Source organism: Lotus japonicus, chromosome 3 (genome assembly GCF_012489685.1).
Source record: "Lotus japonicus ecotype B-129 chromosome 3, LjGifu_v1.2".
NCBI lineage: Eukaryota > Viridiplantae > Streptophyta > Magnoliopsida > Fabales > Fabaceae > Lotus > Lotus japonicus.
This window is the reverse complement of record NC_080043.1, coordinates 6,252,380-6,273,964: the sequence shown is the minus strand read 5'-3', so window position 1 is coordinate 6,273,964 and position 21,585 is coordinate 6,252,380. Positions and strand designations below refer to the sequence as shown.

The following is a 21,585-nucleotide window of genomic DNA, read 5'->3' as shown; positions in this document are numbered from 1 at the left end:
GAAGAACCTGTCTTTCCTTCATAATCAGAAAGCACCATGTCATGTGAGATTAGATCCGCTTCAGTTTTACCTAACTTCTTGAGCATAAATCCGGGCATGAGGTTGATTGCAGCTCCCCCGTCGACAAGGACTTTGTTAACACCCTTCTCCTCGACTCTGGCCCAAACAAATAGCGGTTTCAAATGGCTCTTCATTTGCTCGGTTGGCCTTTGGAAGATAGCTCTTTCATCTTCGACAGATCCTCTCTGCATCACATAATAACACAAAGGATTGTCATTTGGTTCGTCGTCGACATAGTAGTCTTCCTCGCTTTCAGTAACCTCTGAGATTCTATCGAATTCTGCAGGTAGGATGGACACGATGCAGATGATGTTAAGCTCTTCTCCATCACTGTCGTCGAAATCTTCGAGCATGTCTTCGTCCTCATCTTCGACAACATCCTTCCCTTTTTCCTTAGCTGGATTTGGTGGTACGGTTGTTCCTTGTTTGATGGCGTGGTCCAGCTGGTTGATAATCGACGCCACACTAGGTTCATTGCGAGAGTTGTCTTCTGGCTTTATGTCCCATAGTGAACGGAACTTGCCACCTCTTTCCCTTTCAGCTTTCCTTTTCCTCAAAAAACGCCTGAACTGAGTCCTGGTCATTTGTTCAGGAGCATAGTAGTTCCCAGAGCCATAGGAGTAGCTTCGTGACACACGGGAATTGTTGATGTAAGAGGATCCCTGGCCTAAGTCGATTTTCTGCCACTTAGGGTATGGTTTTGGCCTTGGAGGCGCTGGCCCGAACCATTGGTTTCTTGGCAATCCAGCATTGGGGAAGTAAGTTTTGTCTTTATTGCTTGCTTTCTGGCCTTTATGGCCATCGAGTTCCTGGTCTCTCTCGACCCACTCCTCGTGAGGGTACTTCAGTCTCCTGGATACAGGAGCCTTCCTCTGATAATGCCTTTTCATTTCTGAATCTTGATAGGCCTTGGCTGCGGATTTGTCGAAAACAGCGCTGCATCGAGGGCACAACATAACTTCTTTCTCGCCATTTTTGCTGCGGGATAGAAACTCGACAAGGGTTTCTCCAGCCTTGGGGTAAACCTCTTCCAAGTTCACTTCTTTCTCAAACTCTGGTTCTTCGACAGCTATGTTTTCTTCTCTTACTTCTCCCAGCGTCAAACCCAGACTCAGCTTTTCGGAAATGTCGACCATGCCAATGTAGAAAGGCTCTACATAGTTGGCCTCAGCTATCTGCAGTGGATCAGAGTCGATCTTCATTTGACCTTTGGCTTTTTCATCATACTTGAGTCTTCCTGAGTCCAATGCTCCCTGCACAAGGTCCCTGAAACGAACACATTGTGAGGTCCAATGACCAAAAAAGTTGTGATATTTGCAATATTTCTTCCCTTTCCTTTGTTCAGGAGAAGGAAGTTTTTGGTCTTTAGGGACCACAAGCAAACCATCAGACACAAGTATATCATAGATTGCATCGCATTTGGCCACATCAAAAGTATAAGTTTTCACAGCAGGAATCGTGTTCTTGGGGTTTTCCTCCCCAAGTTTGTTTTCACGTGGTTTCAATGCTTTACAAACATAAGGATCCCCTGGCTGAAGTTCAGCCAGATTGACGTCATTCAAATCGACGTCCGTCGGGACTTCTCGATAGACACATGGACTCTGACCTACTGAATCCGCATCTATGTACGCTACCATCTCCTTCTTTGGCCACTTAGTAGTCTTGGCCCTCTCCTCTGACTTTTCGGCCTTTAGCAATTCGATGTGCCTCACTCTATCTGCGAGTAAAGACATATCTCGAATATACTGAGTGTCGATTTTCTTTCTAATGGAATATTCTAGACCACCAGCGGCTAAGACAACTAGCTCGTGTTCAGGGACATGGGTGAAACATCGGGATTTAAGCATCCTAAACCTGTTTAGGTAATCATCAATAGACTCTGCTGGCTTTCTTTTAACACTAGCCAGATCCTTCAAACTTACTTTGCACTCTCCCCTAAAGAACTGTTCATGGAAAATTCTTTCCAACTGAGCCCATGTATGGACTGACCTAGGAGCGAGGGTGGTGAACCAGGTAAATGCATTTTTGGTTAAAGAACTCGGGAAGTACTTCATTTTTAAATTTTCATTGATGGCTAAGTCTCCTGCTTCGATTTGGTACCTGGCTATGTGTTCTACCGTGGACTCTCCTGAATCCCCCGAGAACTTAGTGAATTTGGGGACCTTCCAACCTCGAGGAAGTTCTGATTCGAGAACCTCCTCTGTAAAGGCTGACACAAAATGGGGTCTATTCGCGAAACCCACGTTGAAACCATGTTGGTTCAACAATTGCTCCACCACAGCAGCAACATTTTGTTGCCCCCCAGCGTTCTGGTGTCGAATTCTTTCTAGCACACCATCAGCGTGTTCTTCCCTGTTTACCATATACACATTTTGCAATGGTGGCTGCACTGCCTCGTACAAAGGGTTTGCCCTCATCTCTTGGTGTTGCGGCGCCTGATAGCGCACCGAGGCAGGGACATGGTTAGGCAACGGGATTTGGTTAATCCCTGGTGCCGGTTGGATTTCGACTGGTGCCCCCAGGGCTGTCGCCAAGCGATCCATCTGTCGTGCCAAATGCTGATTATTGGCATTATTATTTTGGAGCACAGGGTTGATTAGCTCACCTATCTGTCGAGATAGCATGTTAACCATTTCATGGTTACTATCATCTACTTGCTGCCTAATGGCTTGAAGTGAACCATTATTCATACCTGTAGATAAATAAATTTGTGAACTAGATCCAGGAATAGGGGGACTAACTCGACTTCCCAAGTTTAACATTGTTCCATTTGCCCCAAAAGGGGGTATGCTGAATGGGGGAACATTTTCAGGGAACGTCGAATACGTGCCTTGTATGCCTTGCATCATAGATGTAGGCATACCATAAGGCATGTCCCTCGTAATCGTTGGAACAATTTGTGCCTGTACTGATGTAGATACAGGCATTTCTGCAACTGCAGAAATTGCCACGTTCTGGGTTGGCATACTGGTGCCATGCCCCATTCCAGTAGAAACTTCTTCATTATTGTTACCGCTACTTCCCCCAGGGCTACTCTGATTACCCACGTTAGATCCTTGAGGAGAAGTTCTTCCTCGATTACTTGCCATACTCAAAGTCTTACCACTTCTCAGGTGCATATAAATCACAATCAAGACAAGTAGCAAATACCAAATAGCATGCAATAAACCCAAACACACAAAATGCTTCTGTAAAACTTAGTTTTCACAAAAACGGTCCCACTGGGCGTGCCAATTTGTTTACACGGATTTTTGGTAAACAAATATCCTCTTAGTTCGACTAAAGGAAGTTTAGATTCGGGGTCCTTTTGAGAAAACGCTTTGCCAAAGTGTAGTGTGTGAACGAGTGTATTCTCGACAACAATAAACAACTCAAACGAAACTGGACTTTATTGAATATGAGTCGATTACAAAACAGTCAAGCAAACTAAAATAGCATGAAAGCAAATTTCGACAAAACAAGCTATACACAAGAACTGGAAATCAACAAACTGAAATGCAGGGAAACTAAAGCGTTGGTTCTGCAACATACTCCTCCATCATCACGTTCTGCTCTCGAAGTCTCATTGATGCGGACGTTTAGAGCTTTTGGTGAATTTTCAGAGTTTTTAGTTGGGAACCCTTTCTTCTGCTGCTGCTTCCTCTATTTATATTGTTCTTTCTGCCCATGTTCTTGGCGGTTTTCCTTGGATGCACGATGGCTTCGTGGGTTTTGAATTTTGGCGCCATACCCCACGTTTAGCCGATGGTCTTCGCGCATGTGACTCTATTGCCACGTGGATGGTTCTGAGGCGTGGGCAACCGTTGCTATTCGTGGCATCGTGAGTGTGTGCACGTGCTTGTAGTTGCTTGTTATTCGGTAACTGCCTCTTCCATTAAGATGGTCGAGATTTCTTCATCTTCTGAGTGTGTCGAGTTATGGCTTTTACTAACTTGTCTTTGAGGGACATCGTGTGCTGAGTTGCCGGCTTCGCCCAACCCTTTCTGTCGAGAAACCACTTTTGCACCATGGTGTCGAGAATTGTAGTACTTGTAATTTTGGCTTAACACCAGCCAACTTAGCGTAGATGGGAGCTGACTCTAATTTTTTAGTGCCTGATTCATTGATTTATCCACCCGGCCTTCAACATAAGCATTTTTATCCTTCACACTCCAAACCTTAACCCTCATTCTCCCTCTCCTCCACCTACTCTCACCTCCTCCACCACCGTCATTGTCAAAACGTCCAATATTCTCTTCTGCCATCATCACTATCGGCTCTTCCTTTCTCCTCCGCCACCCACTTGCCCCCTTCCTCCTCCTCCTCGACAATCGTCATCCTCTTCTTCTCCCTCGACCCTGCCTTATCTTCCCCTTCTTATGCCTTTGTCATTATCCTCTTCTAATCCCTCGGTATCTCCCTCCTCCTCATGCGCCATTGTCATCCTCATTTTCTTTCTTGACCCATGCCTCCTCCTCCTCTGCCTTTGTCATCCTTTTCTTATCCCTCAACATCTCCCTCTTCCTCATTCGCCATGGTCATCCTCTTTTTCTTTCTCAACTTGTCCCTCCTACTCCTCAACCACTGTCATTGTCTTCTTCTCCCTCAATCCCTCCTTCCTCATCCTTCACCACTGTCACCTCCCTCTCTCTCATTCTCTTCCTCATTCTTCCATCGTAGATAGAGCTGAATATTTTTAATCATTGAAATATATGGATGTTTTTGGGTGTCATGGAGTACCAAACATCGTAATTATAAGCTTTGAATTCGGTTTCGTAGCTTGACCATTAAATCACTCTAATTTGTCAATTCAAAGATTATAATGACGATGCGTGGTACTTGGTGACAAATATAAATGTGTATATATTTCATTGGTCATTGTATACAATTCTATCTATCATCGAAAATCAAAGACAAGATGAATGGATAGTTATGAATCTCTTCATGAATTTGGCGTTGGTGCTTTGAAAGTAATATCAAACGTTTGCGTCGGTCTCAGGACGCTAGCTTATAGGATCGACATTAAATATTATGATTTAGCGTCGACCAATCACCAGCAAATTACGTCGGCTTAATCGTCGCTACCATTAGCGTAGGCTAAAGAACCCACACAAATTTTTAGTTTCAACCCTTTTAACATCCATTCGACATTGATGTTAAATCACATATAGCATCGGTTTTTTTTGGCTTGTTAGCGTCAGCATTTGGCAGTGCTAATTAAAGTTTTTCTTGTAGTGATCATACTCCACCATAGATAATATACTTCACTTGGGGCTGAAAAATTCCAAGAATTTCTTCACATCAAAATCATGAGCCCACATTAAACTGAAATACCAAGGCCCAAAAACCAGTTCATTTTTGTAAGCAAAAAATAAGCTCTTTTTCACAGCTAAAGCTGAAAACCCAGTTAGAAATGCAAACCAAACAAGTATAGAATAAACCTTTTCTTTTCCTTTCTTTTTCTGCTTTCAGTCTTCACCTTCCACTCACCACCACCGTCTCTGTTCGTAGGTCACCGCCGTACGCCGCCAATGGCCGCCATCATTTCACGACGGTTCAGGTTACCATCTTCAATCCTAAGAGCCTCTCATTCTTCTTCTTCAACCCACTTCCCAATCCTCGAACCCTTCTCCCAACACCCCTCTTCCTCTTTCACCTTTCGACCCTTTTTCTCACAATCCACAACCCCTTCAAACCCAGTTCCAGATCGAAAACCCTCCATTAACACCTTCTATGGCGTCAATTCCATGAACCCTTTTGTTCCAGTAGCAAAACCCAGGTTTTTCTCAACCCCAAATCCATCATCATCATCAGACTCATCTTCAGAATCTGAGAATACCCAGAAGCCAAATCAAACCGAAAATCCATACCCGAGTCAAAACCCGCATTTCAAGCACCAGGAGATCGAAGGCCCCACCGTAGAACGCGACCTATCACCGCTAGCCAACGAGACGCGAGAGGTTCTGGAAACGACGATGAAGAATGTGTATGGTTTGAGCAGAGTTGTGGCGGTTCTGGGTCTGGTTCAGCTTGGTCTTGGAGCTTGGATCACCTACGTGACGAGATCTTCCCCGATCACTGAGGTTTCGGTGCAGAGTTTTGTGGCGTTTGCGTTGCCGTTTTCTCTGGCGTTTATGCTTCGCCAGTGTTTGAAGCCGATGCATTTCTTGAAGAAGATGGAGGAGCAAGGTAGGTTGCAGATTCTGACGCTGACTATGCAAGTTGCGAAGCAGTTGAATGCTTTCTTTGTGAGGGTTCGTGGGGTTTCGTTTCTTTGCATTGTTGGTATGTCTGCTGGGTTGGTTTTTGCTGTGTTTTCAAGATGAAGCTGATTTTGGTTCCTCAGAATATGTTCTATCAACTGAGGGTGTTTTTTTATTTTGTTGAGTGATTAGTAACAATGTTTACATTGTAATTGGGATATTGGTGAAACCAGAAAGGAGAAATAATCTTCACAATAGGATGTGTTTTTGCTATATGAACCTGCTTTTTCTCTCTTGGTGAAGACCACACACATGTCAATGATATTCTAATTCTAAGCATTTCATATTCTCAAAATCATTTCAGGACCTAATTGGGTTTAGTAATTCTCTTTTAGCTTTATAAAGTGGTTTAGTTTGTCATTGTGTTAGAATTAGCTCTTATACATGTAGAACTATTAACGTGTTTGAACCAGCTTATTTTTTTGCTAGAATCAATTCTGTTTCTTAGAAGTTATTCTTCAAAATTAATCGACTATAAAATTCAAATTAATTGTAGACGAATTTTCTAACATGCAATATGACATTGTTGTTAAAAAGAGATGTGGCTTTATTAGTAATAAGGATTTCTTTGAGGGCAAGCAAAGACAAGGGTCCCTTTTTCTTTTAGTCCTCCGGGGGCCAAGGTAATTTTTGTAATTTCCCCCAACCCCAACCCCTTTCCCTTCTCTCTAACTGCATCGATCCCACCATCTCATGTCACCTCCTCAGCCAAAATCATTACATTGTGTCATCGCTGGAGTTGACAACCATTGTGCCCTCTTCGTCGTGAGCATTGTCGAAGGGCCCCAAATCTCCATGTGGCAGCACCGAGCCTCGAATCTTTCGTCGCTTTATCTTTGAGACTACACAACCACCAACCTCCACAACTATGGTTGTTGTTCTCCTCGCCATCATCGGAAAGTGCTGCAATAACCATCACTTTCTTCTCTCATCAGAATATCAGATCACCGCCACCTCCCTCAGTCACACGACCATCATGGTTCTAGATTTTTTTTTCGCTACAGTTATGATTTTTTCTATTCTACGTTAGTAGAATCAGGACAAACTTGATAAAACTTGATAGATCTAACACTCCAAACTTTATAAAGAACTTATAACAAATGCATTCAAAACTGAAAACCAAATTATAGATCACAAAGCAATAATAATGTTGGCCCTAGACATAAGTGGAACACTAGAGAGAATGAATCGAGTCTTTATTTATGTACACCAGAGTTTAATGAAGCAATCTCGCACAACTCATGTATGCTTTTCCTATTTTTGTCCCCTCTAATTTTTCTCTCACTAGCAATGCTTGCAAAGTATTGAAAAGTAACACGTGAAAGAGACTATCCAGTGACCAAAAAGACCATGTCCGAGTCCATACATCCCCAGATACTTTACCTCAGCTGTATTGATAAATCAACTATTTCCATTACACTTCTCATCTTCATCCCAACGATCCACACCTAATCTGGAACTTCAACAACCAACGATGACAATATATTTAGATAATTAAAATGTCCTCCAACATGTACAAAGAATAAAAATCCAAAATTAACCCCTAAGTGTCTCCCTACATTCAGAATTTTTATTTTCAAGTCTTTAGGGCCATAAGTAAACATAGTCTGCCACCATTCATTGAAGAAGTAAATTACGTGGAATTCAAGCTGGCATCCAGCTTAGATTCTGTTCTCACATAGGTGAGACCTCGAGCACCAGGTGAAGAAAGATTGCTGTAATTTGAAGCTGCACTACTTTCTGATGAAATACCCTGAGCATCCCGCTTCCATTGCAAGCTCCTGGAACCAAATTTAACTGGGGGCCTAGGGCTAAATGCCCCGACAACACCTCTCGGGAAGGGAGCTCTTGAAAACCTAGCAGAGGGAAATGGTGATCCCCTAACTCCACGTGGCCATGGCAGGGCTGGAGCATACTCTTGAGGTGCAGCACTTTTCCTCACAACCTGCAGTAGTAGAGAAAGCAGAAGAATTAAGTTCAAGATCAAACTACAGAAAGTAGCTTACCCTTACATGATTTAGTTAAGAGGTCACCCGTATTTCCTGATCAAGTATACAGTTTTTTTTGTCGAAGTACAAAAATAAAAAATTTCCATTGTTGACTAGGACTGTCCTAATCAATTTATTCCTACTTCTAAGAACTTCACATTGACATACTATGTATAACCTAGAGCATTTCTAATTCCAAACCATTTATTGACTACAACACAAGTGACTAACTAACAGATTCTAAAAATTGCACTAGAAGTATGACAAGAGTAAAACTGTATTGTGTACAGATTAGCAACCATGCCCTCCGCTTTCCTAAAGATATCAGCTAGTCAAATGAGCAATGTTTCCATTTTATGGTGTCCAGGAGAACACCTTCAAGTTCAACAGCCAGTAGTAACTCGCAACATCAAGAACCAAGTACCAAGAGATCTCAGATCAAGGACTAATAATCTCCTTGAGTAATCCAAACATGGGCCTAATTAAATCAGCCATAAATATCAACTTTACTTAGCCAAATTCATATATCCAGTATTCATTTATTAACAGCACATACCTAAACATGCAGAAAATATTTCCAAGAGACCAGTGGTTGAAGTTGGACTGAAATGTAGGGGTGAGTGATGGTATAAAAAAAAAGGGAAAAGGTTTAATGACAGCAACCCTTACAAAACTCATGCTTAATTTAAAATCCTTTAATTCAACTTTACTTTTAAGAAAAAGTAGTTTGATTAATTAATCAAGTCTGCAATAAAATATCTACGTACAAATACCACTGATTAGGGGTACTTGCGAAATAATAAGCTTTCAAAAACCAAAAAATAAATGCATAGTGAAAGAGAGACTGAACTAGAGGTGCATCAACACATTTTCATTGACCTAGAGATGCGATCACCCAACCAGATTCCAAAAAATGTAAGAAAAAATACAAGTAAAAGAGGCTGAGTTAAAGGTGCAACAACACATATCCGTTCACCTAGAGATACAATCACCAAATTTCAAAAAATATAATACAGAAAAAAAAAATTATAATTTATAAGGACTAATTAAGAATGCCTAATTTGGCCGTGAAAAGGAAATTTAGAGAGTATCATGAAACAAGTTGACTTGAAGAACAGACCAATGGCAGAATAAAATTGCAAGACAGAACCCCCCCCCCCCCCCAAGAGCCAAATAACTTTAAATGAATGGTCAGAAAGGACTCATAGGCCTATATAAGTGCATTTGGGTAAACAGCTTAAATAAGCACCTATGGCAATATGCGCTTATCGCATAAGTGCTTATTCATAAGCTAATTTAAGAAACTTATTGAAATAAAATGAAAATATGTTATGGGTAACTCTTATTCTTAAGCCAATATGAACACCTTATGAAAATAAGCTCAAAACAGCTTATAGGAGGGCCATAAGCTATTTATTTACGTAAGCTCTCTCAAAAACTTGCATATGTGCTTATGCTATTAGGTAAGCTCTTCCAAACAGGGCCTAAATCTAACACAATTTTCCTAACTACATAAACAGCTATTTTGTACGGATAGCAGTCAACTGGCAGTTCATTGTGAGCATTGAACACAAGTTAGTGAGGGAATTAACAGTTTGTCATATATAAACTATCTAATCAATTTTAAGAGAACAAAATGTGGAGGAACGTTAAATATGAAAAATTATATGGAAAGGCCTCTAGATAACTAAACTACCATTCAGAGACATCAATACCTTGAGAATACGTGACATGAAGGAAGTTCCATCCAGTGATAATGCATTATCTGCAGCTTCTTTACTCATGAACTCCACATAAGCTGCCCTGTTAAGAAAAACATGTGAATCAATAGAGAGACGATATTATTGAACATGTAATGACCAAGAACAACATCTGAATTTCTTTACCCTTTTGGTTGTCCTGTCATTGCATCAGTAACTATAACAACTTTTAGCACTTCCCCAAATTTATTAAAATGACGCGATAGGCCATCTTTGGTTGCAGCAAAATGAACCTGGGAAAATCGAACAATTAGAAAATGGACAAATCCAACACTGGTGCCGCCATAACCCACAAAAATGGAGCAAGAGTCATTTCATTACATTGCTGGCAAAAATAGTTCGTGAATCAGCATCCTCTAACAAATGACCAGCCGCACTTGGACCTGAGAACACATGAGCTGAAATCAATTGTACACCTTCATACAGATACATGAGTGGTGACAAATCTACTAAGCAGTGATAAATACCCACCACCAAAATGAGTGACATTTAATGTACTACACCAGACATATAATTCTCACATGCTTCTTTGGAGCAGGAAGTATTTCCGCAAAAGAAAATTAGAACTCACCAGCAGTCAATAGTTGTGCCTTCGGAGGCGCTTTCTTCAAATCCAGGGTAGAGTTCACCTGTTCAAGTCATAATATCAATGAAAATGAGCTAAAATTGAATGGTCAAGTCCCTTATATTCATAACAGAATGTCCAAGTGTGATAAGAATGTATGCATGTGAAAGTAAAACAACTGACATTCCCATGATTAGTTTTCAAAGCTCTGGCGTTCTCCTTCACCAGTCTTGGATCAGATCTTGGAGCTCCAATGTTACTGTTTAGGGTTTTTTGACCATCTAATTCTGCAACCTTCCTAGGTTCCTGGCATTGTGCTGGGCCAGGGGGCTTCCAAGTATTTACATTAACCGAAATGTTCACTATCTTGGAAGTGTTAGGTGTAACAGCAGATTGCTCCTGATCTCTATTTCGTTCAAGAGAGACATTCTCATCATCATTTTTTGCTACACTATAATGCACCATCAATGAGTCATCACCCCTGTTTCCACCAGAGGAGCCTAATTGAGAAGCTCTACTCACCCTATGACCCATGACATTAACATCATCAAACCCTTCATCGTCTGAAGTAGAATCAGAAAGAAAAGCAGTTTCATGTTGAAACGTTGACATGTTTCCAGCATACTGATCACCATAGTCAGTTCTTTGAAGATACAATAACTGACTTTGCTCCTGATGTTGGTAATCATCATCAAGTTTCCTGTTACCATCTGATCGATTTATATTACAGCCAAGCCGATCAAATACACTTCCTGAGTATTTGAATTTTACCGCATCTTCAGCAGCTTCTGGCACAGCCTTGAGCACTGTAGACGTGGGGTTTGCCACCCTGGTGGTCTGCATCCTCTGAGGATGTTCAACCAAGGATGAGTCAACAGAGGATGTAGAAACTACAGAACGAAGACGCTTCAAAGAGGTTTCTACTGGTGTGCCTGAGTTATATGGTCTTGAAGTAGCCACTGCATCTCGTACTGCAAACTGAAGCAGCCGTCGAGGAGCATGAATTGTTACTTGTGAGCCTGAATCCCTCTGCCAAAGTCAATTGGTAAGCTAGATGCTTGAAAGCAAAGAATCAAGAGGTATTTACTCAATTATACAAAGATAAAAAATGGAGAAGGAAATGAAGCTAGCAAGGAAAATAGCATAGGTTTTAGACTTCTAGTCCTATTTGCAAAGGATCTAATTCTAATCTATCTCCCTCAGTCACCAGTTCATTCATCATCCAAAAGAAATAAGCACAGATGAACAAGTTGAATTATAGGTTATTTTCTATCTATTTATCTATTATTGTACAAGTCTTAACAATCACCTTACATATAGACTCATTATTAGTGCTGAAAAACTGCAATAAGTTAAATTTATGAAATTTGACCAAGAGTTGACATCATTATGGGTTCAAACCTTAGTCTTCTGCTGATCAACAGACCGTCTCCTTTTCCGTTGAACTGGTGATGGAGGAGATTGTAACCTTGGACCACGATTGACTTTAGATCGGTCTTTTTCCTCCAAATGAACATTGTCAACCTCAGAGTTCCAAAGGTATGGTGCTTCAGTATCTCTCCCCACCAATCCTTTCCAATCTTTGTTACGGCGACTTCTAGATAACTTATTAGACTCTACTCTTTCTGACTGTGAATTCAAATGCTGAAAACCATCACCTCCAGCTTGGACCTCTGATATAAGCTTTCTTTTGGGAGCTTCATCCTGCAACTCTTTAGATTGTACATACAAATCTATATTCAAAGCCAAATGATCCCACAACCTGTTAACAAGGTACACATACAAATTAGCACTGAGAACTATAGTTGTAACTCGTAAGTGCTACATTGCTTGCATTCAAATATTTATATCCATCAAAGAGAGACTAAATGGAAGTTACCAGGCTACAAAAGAATCACTGTCATCCCCCAAAAAAACATTTAACTCATTCTTCGCTTGATCTTTGTCCCTGCCATTCCTCAGTAACACAATAACATATTCCTGACAATGCAGTACATGAACTTCAATTCCCATTTGTAATAAAAAATATTTTACATAGTACATTCCATCATGTGAAAATTGTAAATCTCATAGTAAGTTGCCTTTACCCAACCAACAAATATGACATATCAACTACTGAAAAAGAAAAATAAAAAGAGAATGTCATACTCATTCAACTAAGATGTATAGAAAATAAAATAAATTTAATAAATTAACTGTAAAATACACTCATGCCTATAAATTTACAGATAAAAAGCAGTCCTACAAATGGCCAGGACAGAGAACTAAAAAATGCACAGATGTGTTTCCGCAGGAAATATGAAAAACTTTATAAAAGTCCGGGCATCATAGTTTTTAAGGTTATGATTCCTTATGGAATATGTAATGTACAAGAAAAACTTCCTCGGGGAAAAGGACACTATAACAGTTATGATTCTTTATGTGATGATGAGAATGACAAGTTGACAACAACAACAACAATAATAATAATAATAATAAACGACATTCAGAATACATAATGAAGCAGTTCAGAAGACCTTCAACTATATATCACGTCATAACCAAGTCTTGAGCTCCAACTTAATTTTTTACAATAATTCTAATGAGAAAATCAACCAGGAAATTTCTTCATATTTTAGTGCCGTTTCAAACAAGTGAACAAACACCCAACCCCCAAAAGATGCAGCAATACCAACAGTACCTACTACCTAGTTTCACCCCAAACCAAGTAGAATGCAACTCCATTGCCCCAGTTATGACCACCACAGTTCCCAAGCATGACACTTATTAGAGAGTATAGGTATATTGTTGATATGAAAATATCGGTTTCAATGTGTAAGTGTGTGCCAGCTGGAATGCCAGCTGGACACAACTGAAATTTCTGTTAGTAACAGCTGTATACAGCTGTCAAGTTTGTTAGAGTCAGTTATCTTTCTGTTAGAGGAAGTTACTGTTCAGTTAGCTTGTTCAACAAGCCACTGCATCCTATATAAGGATTCAATCTCTCATTGTACAATTCAGTTTTATCATAGTGAAATATTCAGATGCAAATTCTTTTTCTTTTCTCTGATTCTTCTATCATGGTATCAAGAGCCTAAGATCCATGGCTATGGATTCTTCATCACCTTCTATGCCTTCTTCTTCTTCCTCAAGCTCTCTCTCTCAAGCTTTCTCGCACAAGCTCAGCATCAAACTTGATGATTCCAATTTCTATTCATGGAAACAACAAGTGGAAGGAGTCATCAGATCACACAAACTTCAGAAATTTGTGCAAGATCCACCGATGATTCCTGAGAAATTCTTGACTGAAGAAGACAAAATCACAGAAAATGTGAATCCTCTGTTTGCAGATTGGGAGCAATCAGGATTCTCTTCTCTTTACCTGGCTTCTTTCTACTCTTTCGCCTGCAATTCTTCCAAATGTGATTCAATGTGTGCATTCCTATCAAGTTTGGGAAGAAATCCACTCGTTTTTCAATGCCAAATCAAGAGCTCAGTCAACACAGTTGCGGAATGAACTGAAGAACATCACAAAAGGTACAAAAACTGCTTCTGAATTTCTGCAACGAATCAAGACGATTGTGAATACTCTTGCTTCGATTGGAGAACCTGTTACCTTTCGTGATCATCTAGAAGCAATTTTTGATGGACTCTCTGAAGAATACAGTGCTTTGATGACGGTTATCTACAACCAAACAACCTACTTCACGATCTCAGAAGTGGAAGCTATGGTGATTTCGCATGAAGCGCGATTCGACAGGATGAGGAAGAAACAACTCGCAGACACTACTCCTGCGGTGTTTCTTGCACAGGCGCAGAATTCACCTTCTTCTTCCACTGCTCCGGCGCCGCCGCCGCCACAAGCTATGTGGACTCAGCCCGCTCCGGCACCATCGTCAACGATGGCGCAACCTCCTGCTACCAGTGTCGCTCCCTCTCAGCCAGTCGATACTGCGGTTGACTCAGGATATGGAAATCGCGATGAACAAAATCGCAATTCTGGTGGTTATGGCAGAGGGCGTGGTCGCGGGAGAGGACGCAATGTCCAATGCACCTACTGCAGTAAATGGGGCCATGACGCTGCATCTTGTTGGTCGCGTCCCTCAGGAGTTAGTTCCAATGCTAATTCCAGTGCTAATTCTGCACAATCTGGGAATTCTGGTTCCAATTTCTCTGTTCCTGGAGTCAATTTAGGGTTTTCCCCAATGCAATTTGGGGGTTTTCCCTCTATGGCCAATTTTGGGTTTCCACCTTATGCTCCATACAATTCAATGCTTCCTCAGTATGGTTCTAGTGTTCTTTCACCGTCTAGCATGCCTCCATGGTCACCTTGGTGTATTCCACCAACTCCTTATTCACATGCTACTGATATGCAAGGTATGCAAGCTGCTGGCATGTCCTTTGTTCGACCTTGGCTTCCTCAGGGGCAGTTTCCAGCACCTACTGCTCAAACTCCTCAGTTTCCTAGACCACCACAGCAGCAGGTCTCTACTGGAATGCATCCTCAAGCTATGTTAGCTACTGTTCCTGCACACCACTCTTCACCTGTGACTTGGTGCCCTGATTCTGGAGCTACACACCATGTGACTAATAATCCAGGCATTTTTGTGGATCATGTTCCATCTTCATCACAAGAACAGCTTTTGGTGGGCAATGGTCAGGGACTGCCAATTCAGTCTATAGGTTCAGCTCTTCTTCCTTCTTCTTTTAATCCTACAGCTAGTTTAATTCTTAAAAAGCTTCTTCTTGTGCCTTCTATAACTAAAAATCTTGTTAGTGTTAGTCGTTTCGCCCGTGATAACAATGTTTTCTTCTCTTTTCATGCCAATCATTGTTCTGTTCATCATCAGGACACTTATGAACTTCTTCTTACTGGTACTGTTGGAGATGATGGTCTATATTACTTTGATGGACCACTCACCAAGGCCAGCTCACAACCACAGTCTTCTTCTCCTTTGTCTTCTATCCAGGCTTGCTTAGCTTCCAAGTCTGCAGCAAATAAAGCATCTCCTGCTATTGATTTGCAATCTGCAACTGTTTCTCCTATAGTTCCTAGTCTAGTTCCATGTAATAATGCTGATTCTGTCAATGTTTCATCTACTGTTTCTGATCTAGTTTCTTGTAATAGTGGTAGTGGTATTTCAGTTTATGATTTGTGGCATTCAAGATTAGGTCATCCTCATCATGATGTACTTAAACAAACCCTTTCCTTGTGTAATATTTCTGTTCCAAGCAATAAAAGTGTGTTTTCATTTTGCAAAGCTTGTTGTTTAAGTAAGCTTCATAGATTACCTTCTTCTTCTTCCAATACAGTTTACAATACTCCCTTTGAGCTTGTTTTTGCTGATTTGTGGGGACCAGCTTCTTTGGAATCCTCTTGTGGTTTTTTATACTTTTTAACATGTGTTGATGCATGTACTAAGTATACTTGGGTTTTTCCCTTGAAGAAAAAGTCAGACACTTGTGCAACTTTTATAAATTTTCAAGCCATGGTTGAGTTGCAGTTTGGACACAAACTTAAAAGTGTCCAAACAGATGGGGGAGGGGAGTTTAAACCCTTGACCTCACACTTTCAGAAGTTAGGCATCATTCATAGACTAACCTGTCCACACACTCACCATCAAAATGGTAGTGTTGAGAGAAAGCATAGGCACATTGTTGAAACTGGCTTAGCCTTGTTATCTCATGCCTCAATGCCTTTGCAATTCTGGGATCATGCTTTTCTTGCTGCCACTTATCTCATAAACAGAATGTCTACTACTACATTGCAAGGTGCTAGTCCTTACTTCAAACTGTATGGTCAATATCCAGATTTTAAGAGTCTCAAGGTCTTTGGTTCAGCTTGCTTTCCTTTTCTAAGACCTTATAATTCCAATAAGTTGTCCTTACATTCAAAAGAGTGTGTGTTTATAGGGTATTCCATTAATCACAAGGGCTATAAGTGCTTGGACCAATCTGGGAGAATTTATATCTCCAAAGATGTCCTTTTTCATGAACATCGTTTTCCATATCCTATTCTTTTTCCTACTGATCATTCTTCTTCTTCCTCAGCTGAATTTTATCCTTTATCTACCATTCCAATAATTTCACACACTGCACCACCTAGTTCTCCTGTTTTGGCAGCTTCTGGTCATTCCTCACCAGGTCCACAAGATTCTCCTCAACAACAGCAGCCTCCAAGTGCTACACTCTCAGCTGATGACCCTTCTACTTCAACTCCAGCAGTTGTTTCACCACCTGTACCTTCATCCTCTGCACAGTCAGCTGATACCTCTGCTTCAGTGGTTGCTGCAGCTCCTCCAGTGATTGTCAACACTCATCCTATGCAAACAAGGGCTAAAAATGGGATAGTTAAACCCAGACTTCAACCCACACTGTTGCTCACTCACCTGGAACCTACTTCTGTCAAGCAAGCAATGAAGGATGCTAAATGGTATAAGGCTATGCAAGAAGAGTACACAGCTCTTATGAACAATGGCACTTGGACCCTTGTTCCTCTTCCAGCTAATAGAACACCAGTTGGTTGCAAATGGATTTACAGAATCAAGGAAAATCCAGATGGTTCCATAAACAAGTATAAGGCTCGGTTGGTGGCCAAAGGATATAGTCAGGTTCAAGGGTTTGACTATTCTGAAACTTTCTCACCAGTGGTGAAGCCTATCACAGTAAGACTCATTCTTTCTCTTGCCATTTCAAGGGGCTGGCCATTACAACAACTAGATGTCAATAATGCCTTTCTTAATGGAGTGTTAGAGGAGGAAGTGTACATGGTACAACCTCCTAGTTTTGAACACAAGGACAAGAATCTGGTTTGCAAGCTGCAAAAGGCCCTCTATGGTCTTAAGCAAGCTCCAAGGGCCTGGTTTCATAGACTAAAAGAGGTTCTCATCAGGTTTGGCTTCCAAGCTAGCAAGTGTGATCCTTCCTTGTTTACTTACTATTCTTCTCAAGGCTGTATCTATATGCTGGTGTATGTAGATGATATCATCATCACTGGGGCTTCTATGTCACTTATTCAACAATTAACAGCACAATTACATTCCATCTTTGCACTCAAACAATTGGGTCAGCTGGACTATTTTTTGGGTGTTCAAGTCACACATCTTTCCAATGGCAACTTGCTTCTCAATCAGACCAAGTATATTTCTGATCTCCTCACTAAGGTCAACATGCTTGATGCAGCTGCCATTTCCACTCCCATGCAATGTGGAGTCAAACTGTCCAAAAATGAAGGTTCTGCTCTCAAGGATCCTACTGAATACAGAAGTGTGGTTGGTGCCCTTCAGTATGCAACTATTACTAGGCCTGAAATCTCTTTTGCAGTAAACAAAGTGTGCCAATTCATGGCACAACCTCATGAGGAACACTGGAAGGCTGTTAAAAGAATTCTGAGGTACCTCAAAGGTACTCTAACTCATGGTATTCTTCTTCAACCTTGTTCCATGACCAGGCCTCTTCCTCTCATTGCCTACTGTGATGCTGATTGGGGATCTGACCCTGATGATAGGAGGTCTACATCAGGGTCCTGTGTTTTTCTAGGCTATAATCTCATTTCCTGGACAGCCAAGAAGCAATCCTTAGTTGCAAGATCAAGCACTGAAGCAGAGTATAGAAGCCTAGCCAATACTACTGCAGAACTGTTATGGGTTCAATCCTTACTGACAGAACTGAAAATTCCATTCACTATTCCTACAGTCTATTGTGATAACATGAGCACAGTGATTTTGACACACAATCCGATATTGCATACTCGCACAAAGCATATGGAAATGGATATATTTTTTGTAAGGGAAAAGGTCCAAGATAAGAGTCTTCTAGTTCAACATGTACCCTCTGAACATCAAAAGGCAGACATATTCACTAAGGCCCTCTCCCCAACTAGGTTTCTACTGTTAAAGGACAAACTGAATGTAGTTGACAAGCAAGTGCTTTTGTCACCTCCTTCAGTTTGAGGGGGTGTATTAGAGAGTATAGGTATATTGTTGATATGAAAATATCGGTTTCAATGTGTAAGTGTGTGCCAGCTGGAATGCCAGCTGGACACAACTGAAATTTCTGTTAGTAACAGCTGTATACAGCTGTCAAGTTTGTTAGAGTCAGTTATCTTTCTGTTAGAGGAAGTTACTGTTTAGTTAGCTTGTTCAACAAGCCACTGCATCCTATATAAGGATTCAATCTCTCATTGTACAATTCAGTTTTATCATAGTGAAATATTCAGATGCAAATTCTTTTTCTTTTCTCTGATTCTTCTATCAACACTAATTGCTCTTCATTCCATAGCTAGTTTCTTGAACATCAAGCAAAAAGAGAGTACCAGCAAAGTTGAGTGACCAATAATAGTCAAACCTCCCATTTAATCATTTCAAGAGAAGCATTTCAATAATTTCTGAAAGCACAAACAATCAGTGCTTTCAACTGTGTCTCTGAAATAATTTTAGCACATTTTGACAATAGCAATCTTTGTTTATGCACTATTGTCATTCTATACCTGTTAATATAGACCATATACTCATCAATCTGTATTTTCAAGTGTGAATCTATAGCTGAAGCAACCAAATATGCTTCATTCTAAAGTTACCTACCAATTCTCAAAGCATGTGCTATATTTACATGCTACACATTTTAGAGCATAGTTTCGAGAAGTTCAATATACATATATATTTGCTTGAAAAGCGAGACAAACAAATACAATCTCCTCATCAAGACTCATCTTAAAATAAAATATCAAAAGGGCCATATAGATGAAAAAATTTCATGACACCACAAAAAGCAATCAGCATGCATTCTCCAAATCAAATGCAGTACAAATGATAGCCTCAACTTATAATGCTATAAGAAAGCTTTTTAATTAAAGGCTTGAATCACTATTTCAATTCTACAAGAACCGATAACCCCTTAGGGTTCATCTCGATTTCATCAAATTTGAATCTCACTTTTCGTTTAAATGAACACATTCATTGATATGTAGAACCCTCACCTATTCTAGTCCTTGTCACATTTTATTGGGATTTTTTTTCAATCATTCACAATTCACTGCATAAATATGCCAAAAATAGTAACCCTATTTTTATGATCCATATAGCATTAGTTCATCTGAATTCTGAAGCAACCTGCTCCGGCATCCTACTTATTAATCAGTCATACAAAAGAAAAATCAACTCCCCAAGAATGGTTGTATGATAATCATTAACCAGAGCAAGCATTATCTATCTCCTTGTTCATTTTCACCAAATAATCTTAGACTGAAGGAAAATTATCACACTAAGTGAAATTCATGATCTGATAGCTCCTATGAAACGCTGAACAGAACAAATGAACCCAGATTATGGTCCCAAAGAAACCCAATCAACAATGTAGAAGATATCAGTGTTTCCCAAACAATGAAGAGTGTCATTGAGCTCGTACCACAAGAGTGTCATCAGTGTAATCCCCCATGAACTCCTTCAGCTTCTCATTCACTTTTTCCCTCAGCACCGCCACTCCTTCCGCCGTGAAATCGGTCCTGAACTTCCGGCGATCGGAACGATCGATGCTCCCCATCTCCAATCTTCAATCCCGAGCAAACACGGAAAACCGAGGAAAAGAAAACCCTAACCAGCGATTTCGAACCCTAAACGAAGTTGGGTTTCGGTGACAGTTGAAATGAGAAGGAGAAGATTGTCGTGGAATTTTCTCGGGAAAGTGACGGAAAATGGGAAATGGAAAGGGAAACCCCTCAGAGAGGGGAGGCAAAGGGGTGAGAGAGGATTACCGAATACAGAACCTAATATACTCTCCGACGGTTTGGGACCATACTATACCAACAAGTCCAGCTGCACACAATTATTTCTTCTCTAATTGGCTCGGACGAGACGTTTCTATACTAAGTCATTCAGTTCGCCCTTATAGCGCTGACTTAAAGAGCAAGCCTTTTGGGTCGTCTGAGAGGCTTTTGAGCCTTAAGGCTTAAATGCTAGTTGAAAAAGGAGCCCCTGACTTGGAGGTTCTGCTTCGCTTTGTCGTGCCCTTGTGATGTTGTCAGTGTTTATCTATTTCGTATGAAGATCTACTAACCCACTCGTCTTACCTTTGTTCTTCATTCCGCTTCGAATATCATGCGAGTGAAACGTTGCAGCTAATGACAAGATTAGTCTACCAATGATTAGGTGTAATAAATCTATTTTCCCACTTGAGGTTCAATTGATTGGACGTATGTGACTATACCTCGACCTTTGGATGGGATGGTGTGGTCATGCCTCGGTCTTTTGACAGCTTGGTCGCACACAACCTTATGAGTTGGTTGCAAAGTTGTATCTCAGTCATGAAGTGTAAAATCGACCTGAGTGGATATATGTTGGATACAGTGTCGCAATCCGGCGGATCGACGAGTCCTTGACCTTATAAGTTAGTCGTATGAATGTATCTCAGACTCGACTTTGGGTGGTAAGCTGACTAGTATGATCAATGCTTCGCTTTGAGGTACCAGGTTAATTGTGGATATATTAAGTTCCATTAAGGGTGTGCGGATACACATCAAAACAACTTATAAGAACACATTTTTATCACAACTTTGACTTAATTTTAAATAGCCATTTATGTTTTGTTTTGTTTTAAATATAATAGAAACAACGACCCTAGAAACAAGTCAAACAATTGTAAACTTTTACTCGGTTAAGAGGAGAAGTAGTGAAAAACAAGGCACGCACCCCATTTCCATCACCATGGGAGTGAGTGAGAGGGACCCAAACTCGCGTACAAGCAGTGCCAGGCCAAAGCTGAGAAGAGGAATACGTGTTGAAGCACACGCGTGAGCCACAAAGAGGACGAAAATGACCACCGTGGTGGCGTGGTCAGATTGGGCGGCCGACACATTCCCTATTGTCACTGCTTACCATTTTTTACACTTTTGTTTTCCCGTTGTACCCTTCGTTCTTTTCCAATACGATAATTATTAATTAGTAACAAAACATAACGAAATATCAGACAATTTTCAGTCAGCAAGTAGTCACAAA

The 21,585-nt window shown here is 40.7% G+C and overlaps 3 protein-coding genes across 4 annotated transcripts; 2 read left to right on the top strand and 1 right to left on the bottom strand.

Moving 5' to 3' along the window:
• Positions 1-5,450: 5,450 nt before the first annotated feature.
• LOC130749320 (uncharacterized) lies at positions 5,451-6,535 on the top strand. The gene has a single exon (XM_057602658.1). It carries the CDS (start codon positions 5,571-5,573, stop codon positions 6,363-6,365), a length of 795 nt encoding a protein of 264 aa, XP_057458641.1. The 5' UTR covers positions 5,451-5,570; the 3' UTR covers positions 6,366-6,535.
• A 948-nt stretch (positions 6,536-7,483) lies between these two features.
• Positions 7,484-20,404, bottom strand: LOC130749716 (uncharacterized). 2 transcript variants are annotated; one of them, XM_057603095.1, is made up of 9 exons: positions 20,000-20,404; positions 12,495-12,595; positions 12,017-12,377; positions 10,799-11,644; positions 10,622-10,679; positions 10,372-10,448; positions 10,177-10,283; positions 10,006-10,093; positions 7,484-8,247 (listed from the first exon to the last, which is right to left on the bottom strand). In XM_057603095.1, exons 1-9 carry the CDS (start codon positions 20,132-20,134, stop codon positions 7,936-7,938), a joined length of 2,085 nt encoding a protein of 694 aa, XP_057459078.1. In that variant the 5' UTR covers positions 20,135-20,404; the 3' UTR covers positions 7,484-7,935. The 2 variants fall into 2 exon arrangements, with proteins under 2 accessions (XP_057459078.1, XP_057459079.1); XM_057603096.1 differs by having other exon boundaries at positions 10,372-10,433; positions 20,000-20,402.
• On the top strand, positions 13,424-15,577 carry LOC130749718 (uncharacterized). Its single transcript, XM_057603097.1, has 2 exons — positions 13,424-15,277; positions 15,445-15,577. Exons 1-2 carry the CDS (start codon positions 14,269-14,271, stop codon positions 15,453-15,455), a joined length of 1,020 nt encoding a protein of 339 aa, XP_057459080.1. The 5' UTR covers positions 13,424-14,268; the 3' UTR covers positions 15,456-15,577.
• Positions 20,405-21,585: the final 1,181 nt, after the last annotated feature.

Bases quoted from the DNA above. Each gene is read 5' to 3' on its own strand.
- LOC130749716 (XM_057603095.1), bottom strand. From the start codon at position 20,134: ATGGGGAGCATCGATCGTTCCGATCGCCGGAAGTTCAGGACCGATTTC. The intron at 12,378-12,494 runs GTAACTTCCATT...CCTTGTTAACAG, and splicing joins AGTGATTCTTTTGTAGCCTG to GTTGTGGGATCATTTGGCTT. The intron at 10,094-10,176 runs GTAAAGAAATTC...TTTTCTTAACAG, and splicing joins ATGACAGGACAACCAAAAGG to GGCAGCTTATGTGGAGTTCA.
- LOC130749320 (XM_057602658.1), top strand. From the start codon at position 5,571: ATGGCCGCCATCATTTCACGACGGTTCAGGTTACCATCTTCAATCCTA.
- LOC130749718 (XM_057603097.1), top strand. From the start codon at position 14,269: ATGACGGTTATCTACAACCAAACAACCTACTTCACGATCTCAGAAGTG.